Below are 7,494 nucleotides of genomic sequence, written 5' to 3'. Positions count from 1 at the left end.
CCAATACTGCCCGCTGCACAGAACACCCGGTTTGCTTCCCACCAGAGCCTGGAGAGACCCAGGTCCCCTGACCCTCACTCCCCATCCCCCAGGGGTAGTCCTCTGCCTGGAGCAGGTTTGAAACCACCATCCTGTTCCTCCCCAGGGCTTGGGGAGGGCCTCTTTTCAATTCTCACCAGGTACCTCATTCTACCTTCTTTCCAAGACAATAGGGCCACTTGCCCACCTTACTCAGTGCAGCCCCCTTGGTCATCTTCAGAGCCCCCACACCCTTCTCTCCTAGCAAGGGGGCTATCGTTACCATCCCTGATTGTATTTACCCTCCCAAGATGAACTTCTGGTCCCTTTCTCTGTAAAACAGAGAAGCGGGAAACCCTTACATTTCCTGCAGGCACCCTCCTCCAGGGGTGCTGCTGTGACAAATCCCAAAGCAATCCCACCATTCTCTTGACTGTCCATGCTACTTCTCTTTGAAGACTTTGTAATACAGCAACAACATGGTATTGGGCTCCTGTATTAAAATTTCAGAAAATAGGGGCACCTGGGTGGCTCAGTGGGTTAAAGCCTCTGCCTTCAGCTCAGGTCATGATCTCAGGGTCCTGGGATTGAGCCCTGCATTGGGCTCTCTGCTCAGCAGGGAGCCTGCTTCCCCGCTCTCTGCCTGCCTCTCTGCCTGCTTATGATCTCTGCCTGTCAGATAAAAAAATAAAATCTTAAATTTTTTTTCAGAAAATAGTAGTCCCGTCCCCAGGTTCCCCATCTACCCAGAGACACTGATTATTATCTACCGTGCACACACAAACACATACACACACATGCACACACGTGCACACACACATACTGTTTCCTAATGTACGTAAGATGGGAGTGTATCTGACACACTTCTGTCGTGCTTTAAAAAAATCTGAATACACTTTGTAGATTGTTCCAGACTAGCACGTAAAGAGCTGGTTCTTCATTTCTGGCGGTCTGGTAGTTCAGGGTCTGGCCATGGAAGATCAGTGAACAGCCCCCTAGTAGGGGACATAGCTGGTCTCCGATCCTTTGCTATGGCACTGTAATGAATACCGTTGTCCACATATCCTTATCAGGTGTGTGAGTGCACCTTCGGCATCACTTCTGGGAAATGACATTCCTGCTCTCTCTAAACCGCACACCAACCCCTCAAGATTGAGCCTCACCTCATTTTATAGACAAGAAAATGGACGCTAGGAAAATAAAACACTCAGTCCGGCGGAAATAGAATTTGAACCTGAAAAGTTTATTCACACAGTGTGGCTGATGAGGCGATGAAGAGCCTTGTCAGAGCGGTTCCCCTCACTAGAGTTCACCTCTGTCTGTGGCTGCTGCTTGGAGTGCCAGGAACCGGGGGCCGAGAGGGAGGCCGCTGGGAGTGGGGCCCTGGGAGAGGCTTCTGGAGGGGTGGGTGGCGCGGGCACCTGGCCTGGGGAAGCGGCGGCTCACTAGCTTGAGTTCCCAAAGTTGGCTCTGAGGTGGCGGTGGTGGTGGAGGGTACAAGCAGGACAGTGATGTAACATCTGGGGCCCCAAGCCTAGAAAAGACACACAGAACCCCACAGGTCCAGAGACGTCGGCCAGGGCCATGACCAAGACTCTGCTCCCAGCCCAGATCTTCCCCAGGACCCCACACTGAGCCTCTGCTGCCCTCCTAGCCACCACCACGCCTCACCGATGTCCACGTCCGAACCCCCACAGGGTTCCCATGTGGGGCCTCAGACGTGGCCAGGACTTGACCCACCAGGCCTGCACAGACACCGAGTGAGTGTCATCCTCATGCCTGCCAGTAGCTGCATGGCCTCCAGCAGGGGCACAAGCACTGTATGGCCATTTCCCGAGTGAGGACATTGCTCCTCTCCTAGTCAGTCTTTTCCAACGGCTACATCAGGTCTGGGCATGCCACCCTCCTGATCTCTAGACTTCAGTGGCTCCCCATTCCCCCTCAGACAGATGTGGGCATTTAGCATTCTCCATCACCTGTCCCCTCACCATCCTGAAAAGCAGAACTTCAGGTTCCCTAAAGGGGACATCATTCCATCCCGCCTCAGGACATTGGCACTTGCCTCCCACTGCCTGGAGTTTCTCCTCCTACAAGCTCCCTACTTCTCACCTGAGCCCCCATGCCCTCTCCTGTCCTCTCTCCCCATCCCCACTCTGCCCTACTTTGGCATCTGCGGATCGTGACCCTCCGGCCCAACCGTTCCTGCTCTGGTTGATTCCCCAACAGAAGGCTGGTGGGAGTTCCGAGGGTGGACGATGAGGTGGGGGATCTCTCCCACCTCCCTCTCTCCAGATGCCTTTGGCAGAGGCCCCGTAGCCACAGCCCCCACCCTGCCCTAGGGCTCTTGGCACCTGCCCACCTGTCCCACCCAGGGGAGGGATCGGCTCCCACCGGTGCTGAGCCCTGGTGGGTCGAGGAGCCCCCCTGCCTCCCGAGCTCCCTGACACATTGCCGACAGCTTCAGTTTGTCCTCCAGTTCTTGGCTCCGTGTCATCCTCCAGAAGTGCTCTTCCCATGACAGTCCCGCCGCGGCAGGCCCCAGCACTGAGTCTGGGCCTGTGCGTATAGTCTGACCGGTCCCCGGCAGACCCCGGGCTGGCAGCTGATCCCATTCTGAAGAAGCAGAAGCTGAGACTAGCCCTCAGCCTCTGCAGCTCAGCGTCCCGTTCTGACATTTGGAGCAAACCCACAGCCAGGTGAGGGAGGGAACGTGAGACCAAGACAAGAGTCAGGGCCAGTGTGGGCAGAGAAGAAGCATGAATCTGTGTTCCTGCGCATGTGTGTGTGCGTGTGTGCACACGCGCACACAAGTGTGAGTGTTTATGTCGCCTCTCTGGGTCTCAGATGTGGGTCTTTCCAAAGGTGTCTGGGTGTTTGAGTATGTGTATGCTCATGGGGGGCGGGGATTTGTGAGGACATGGTCAGTCTAGACATGGCTAGCGTGAGGGTCCCCGTCCACACCTCCGCCCTCAGAGCAGGCTGCAAGGAGACCGAAAACTTGCTGGCTCTTCCTCTGTTTTGCCTCTGCTGTGTGGAAGGATGGTGGCTAAGTTGCCTCCTCAGGCCAGTTTCCACATGTGTGGAATGTGGACAGAGGACTCTCCAGTTAAGACCCTCTCTGAGGGTCCTGTGCAGCCTCTCCCACAAACTGCCTTGCTGTGGGAGGCACCACTGGAATTCGGTGTCTCATTTCTGAGCCTCAGTTTCCTCAGCTTGGAAGTGCAGCCTGCCGGGAGAGGCACGTGTGTGTGTGTGTCCCTGTACAGACATAGGGGCGAGGGCCAGCAGCTTGAGTGTGGGTGGTGGGCAGTGGGCTGCAGTGGCTGTCAGCATCCCAGCCTGTGACTCACCCTCTGACTGGGATGGATCTCGTTGGCACCAGCGTCTTCTGCAGGGGCAGCTGGTCCCTCAGTGAGGTGCTCATCTTCGTGACCTCCCAGGGCTGCAGGAACTCTGTAGTGGGTTCCGTCAGCCAGGAGAACCTGCAGTGGGCACTTGGCATTTTTAGGGAGCCTGCGGCCACCAGCCACACAAATAGCTCTTGCTCGTCCGGAACTTTCTACGCCAGTCATCATTCCAAATGCTTCATCAGCCAACTCATAACCATTCATACATGAGGAAATTAAGGCACAGAGAGGTCAGGTGATTGGCCCAAGGTCACACAGCTAGGAAGCCCTCCAAAGTTGCTACATTTTTTTCAGGACCCATCAGTGCATTGATGCCACTGGCCAAGGCCCCAGAGCTGCCCAGTCTGGGGTTCTCTACTGGTTCCTGAGTGCCCTGGGGCTTTACAAGCTACACCCCACTCTAGTCTGACCCCATAAGACCTTTGGAGGGGCAGCCGTTCATGAACATACTCCCCAGGTGGTCCCGTGAGGCCACTGGCTCAGAGGGAAAGATCCAGCTAAGCTCTGGGATGGCCCCAGCAGTTCCTGGCACCTATCTAGAAGCCCTCAACTCAGATTGGGAAGGAGGTGAAGAAGACGAACCCCAGACTGTCACAGAGCTGCTAAGAGAACTCCCTATGGATGAGAAACCTCCTCCTGGGTCCACTTTTTACACCCCTGGAATGCGCTTTTGGTGTGGTCTTCGGGAGGCAGGACTTGGCCCTAGGGGTGTCGGGATCTAGTACCTGTACGGAAACTTCCTGGCAAATTCTTCCTGGGCCTTGTTTCTACTCTTCTTACACTGGGGGCACTTCTTGGGGTCCTTTGAGTTCATCACGGAAGGGGGTTAAGCTGTGGCACACTTTTCAGCCATGGCTGGAAGGCAAAAGGAGGCCTGTCAGAGCAGGGAAGGAGGTGGGAAGAGCCAGGCTGGACCCAGACCAGGCACTCAGCTTCCCCTCAAGACGGCAAAGGGAACAGAGGATGGGGTCCCTGCCCACCTCCCAGGGCTGAGGGAGAGCTGGGTCATGTTGGCCTGTCACCCATGCCCGACCTCACCCACTGCAGCAGTCATACATGCTCTCACATGTGAGTGTGAGAGTGTGCGTGCGTGTGTGTGTGTGTGTGTGTGTGTGTGTGTGTAAAACCACCACTTGGGATGGTTCTCAGCTGAACAGCCCATCTCAAACTCTGGCAACCATGAATCTGTGCTCGTCTCTCTATTGCTGTGACTTTACAAGTGTTAGACCAATGGAACCACCCAGGAGGTATCTTTTAGAGCCAGGCTTCTTTCTCTCAGCATAAGCTCCCCACCTATGGGAACCCGCCCAGCCGTGTGTATCAGCAGGTGGTTCTTTCTCAGGGATAAGTAGTACTCCATGGTGTGGCTGTGCCATGCTTTATTCAACCCTCAGCTGCTACAGGACATCTGGGTAGTTCCTGGTGTGGGGCTATGGCAAATAAAGCTGCTGCAAAAATTCATGTCCAAGTGTGCCCATGAAAATAAGTCTTTGTTTTCTGGAATATAGAAGGATGCCATCGCTGGGGCATATGGTAAGTCCATGTTTAGTTTCAAAAGGAGCTGCCAAAAAACCTTCCAGAACTTCTGTGCCATTTTCCATGCCCACCAGCATACACAAGTGACGGTCTTCTTGCTGGTACAGAGGCAGGCAGGTCAGGGAGGAGAACAGTGGGGTTAAGGCCTGACTGCTGGTGTTTCCTTTGCCATCAAATTGTGCAACCCTCACCCACCAATGGCTGTGCTAATATATCTTCGCTGTGGTCTAAACAGCCATCGTGTTGTGAACGTGTGACCTCAGAGCCTCTTGTGACAGTGCCAGCCTCCTGCTAGAAATGCCAACAGCTCCTCTTGTGGCCCGGGCTCTCAGGCCCACCAGGAAGCTTCTTGCCCCTCCACCTACTAGCCACCTGGCAAAGAGCTTTGCTCACAGTGCGGCCCTCTACACCAGTGCTGGCTAGTGGGGGCCTCTGTGGTCTCTGACCCTGGACCATGGCTCTTATAAGGATACTGGGATCCCCTTCAAGGGCCTGGCTCCATAGCCCTTCACTATCAGGAAACCCGGGCAAGTCCCTAATCCCGGCCCTCCTCCTGCTAAAAAGCCAGGAGAGGGTCCTGGTCCAGGACAGGTGCTTGTGTCACAGTGGGAGGCACAGACCCTGGGGTCAGTGAAGTGTCTGCTAAGCTCCATGCGTGACCTCATTTAATGTTCTCCTCCTGATGGAAAGCAGATTATGGTCATCCCTGTTTTCTGGGAAAGGAACCTGAGGCTCTGAAAGTTTAGGTGCTTTGCCTATACCCCCACCCACCTGGTGAGTAGGGAATGAGGTGCGGTCCAGAGTGGCCATTAGAGCTCTCTGCAGCCTCAAACAGTCCTGAACGGGGAGCTGGGAGAGGTGACCATACCAGTGACTGACCTGAGGATACGTCACCACTACAGGAATCCAGTGGTCTGGAGGAGGCGGGGAAGGGGCACCCCTCAGTCCCACCCCATACCTACCTGCAGATTCCTAAACCATGGGCGTGACCCCACAAACTGACATGGCTGAATCTGTCTCCCTCAGGGGCAGAAGGGCCACTGCAGAAGCCAGGGAAGGACTCTGACACCAGGGCCATCTGTCCCTGGTTGCGTCTTGCTCCTGCTTTCCAAGCTGATCTGGGACTATCCTTCCCAGCCATCTAGGCTGCATCCCCAAATCCTGGTATGACCATGATGGGGGCTTGGCTCAGGGTGTGCTGGCAGTGTCAGGAAGACACAAGATATGAGAGCTGTTATACCCCTTAAGACCCCCCCCCAACGCTGCCCCCCCCCCCACCGGCTACAACACTCTCTTGGTTCAGTGACATAGAGAGGCACAGGCCTGGGTATACAGAGCCTCCAGCCAGGAGGGAGTGGGTGAGTGGATCTTCCATGCTGCAGGCTACTCACAGGCTGGCTTATGTGACACCAGAAGGTTGGGAGCTGGCCATGGTCCTGGCTGGCATGCTACCACAGGAGTACTGGCCCTAGGGCCCCACGGGGCCAAGCCCACAGGGTCATTGCGACATCAGAAGCCCCTGAAGTCACAATCAGTGACACTGCGGTTGCTGAACCATGTGGCTTAGCCCAGAGTGGCTGTAGAGATGGGAGGGAGTGAGCAGGGCTTACTGGCATTCCCACAACCAGTACCCTGGGCTGAGCATCTACCTGAACACATTCCACAGTAGGGATCACTTCCATGCAGATTCTGGGAACAGAAGAGATGCCCCAGAACTAGCTAAAACCTTACTTTGGAAAAGTGATCCTGGCCGACTCTGACCTGAGTCTTCGCCACAGCCCACCAATCATGGGGGTGAGGGTATGAGAGGTTAGGGCGGGACCTCAAAGACCAATTTCCTGCCTCCCAGTCTGTGCCACTGCCTTCTGTGTGGCCTCAGGCAAGCAACTCAGTTTCTCTGTGTCTGTCTCCCAGACCACATAGGTGTTTTGAAAAAAATCGCTCTGGTGGCAGTGTGGAGAACCAAGTGAATGGGGCCAGAAGTAGGTGTGGGTAGACCAGGCGACCACCAAAGGCAGTAACATGGATGAGGGATGGTGGCAACTTGGAATGAGGTGGTGATGGAGATGGAGTGAGGGGCATGGATTTGAGAGATTTCAGGAGACCCAGTTAACACAGACTAGTGGCAGAGGCTGTGGGTGGGCCAATGAGGACTCTGGGTTTCTTTTATTGCCAGTGTAAGGGCCTACTTAATCAGAGGGAGCTATTTTGTTGCAGTAAACTTAGATTGACCCTGCCCCTCCCAGAGGAACTTACTTGCAAAGCCTAGATACAAGGGCGGGTCAGGACAGGTGAAGACATCCAATCAGTAGGGCGCGCATATATCTACTAGGGTAAATTGAAATTCAATTAGCCACCTGTGTGTTACCTAGCAGTTTTTTTCTGTGCATGGCAGACTTAGCATGACTGTGCAGTTTTCCCTGTGTATTGCAATCTCATGGACCACCTGTCTATAGCCCGGCTAAACTACCTCTATAAAAATTAGTCTGTGAGGCTGGGAGGGGTCGCCTCTTTGCAAGAGACGGCCCTGACT

General features: G+C 54.9%; 1 protein-coding gene across 2 annotated transcripts; it reads right to left on the bottom strand.

Moving 5' to 3' along the window:
* Nucleotides 1-1,240: 1,240 nt before the first annotated feature.
* Nucleotides 1,241-6,439, bottom strand: CUNH3orf22 (chromosome unknown C3orf22 homolog). Of its 2 annotated transcripts, XM_013052655.2 has the most exons (5): nucleotides 6,353-6,439; nucleotides 4,151-4,280; nucleotides 3,369-3,500; nucleotides 2,378-2,631; nucleotides 1,373-1,552 (listed from the first exon to the last, which is right to left on the bottom strand). In XM_013052655.2, exons 2-5 carry the CDS (start codon nucleotides 4,237-4,239, stop codon nucleotides 1,464-1,466), a joined length of 564 nt encoding a protein of 187 aa, XP_012908109.2. In that variant the 5' UTR covers nucleotides 4,240-4,280; nucleotides 6,353-6,439; the 3' UTR covers nucleotides 1,373-1,463. The 2 variants fall into 2 exon arrangements, with proteins under 2 accessions (XP_004738724.1, XP_012908109.2); XM_004738667.1 differs by lacking the exon at nucleotides 2,378-2,631 and having other exon boundaries at nucleotides 1,241-1,552.
* Nucleotides 6,440-7,494: the final 1,055 nt, after the last annotated feature.

The sequence above is a fragment of the Mustela putorius genome, unplaced genomic scaffold (genome assembly GCF_011764305.1).
Source record: "Mustela putorius furo isolate JIRA1106 unplaced genomic scaffold, ASM1176430v1.1 tig00003850_pilon_pilon_pilon, whole genome shotgun sequence".
In the NCBI taxonomy this organism is placed as follows: domain Eukaryota; kingdom Metazoa; phylum Chordata; class Mammalia; order Carnivora; family Mustelidae; genus Mustela; species Mustela putorius.
This window is presented reverse-complemented; position numbering and strand designations above follow the sequence as displayed.

Bases quoted from the DNA above. Each gene is read 5' to 3' on its own strand.
- CUNH3orf22 (XM_013052655.2), bottom strand. From the start codon at position 4,239: ATGAACTCAAAGGACCCCAAGAAGTGCCCCCAGTGTAAGAAGAGTAGA. The intron at 2,632-3,368 runs GTGAGTCACAGG...CTGCTTCTTCAG, and splicing joins AGATCCATCCCAGTCAGAGG to AATGGGATCAGCTGCCAGCC. The intron at 1,553-2,377 runs GTGGGCAGGTGC...TGTCTTTTCTAG, and splicing joins CCCTCCCCTGGGTGGGACAG to GCTTGGGGCCCCAGATGTTA.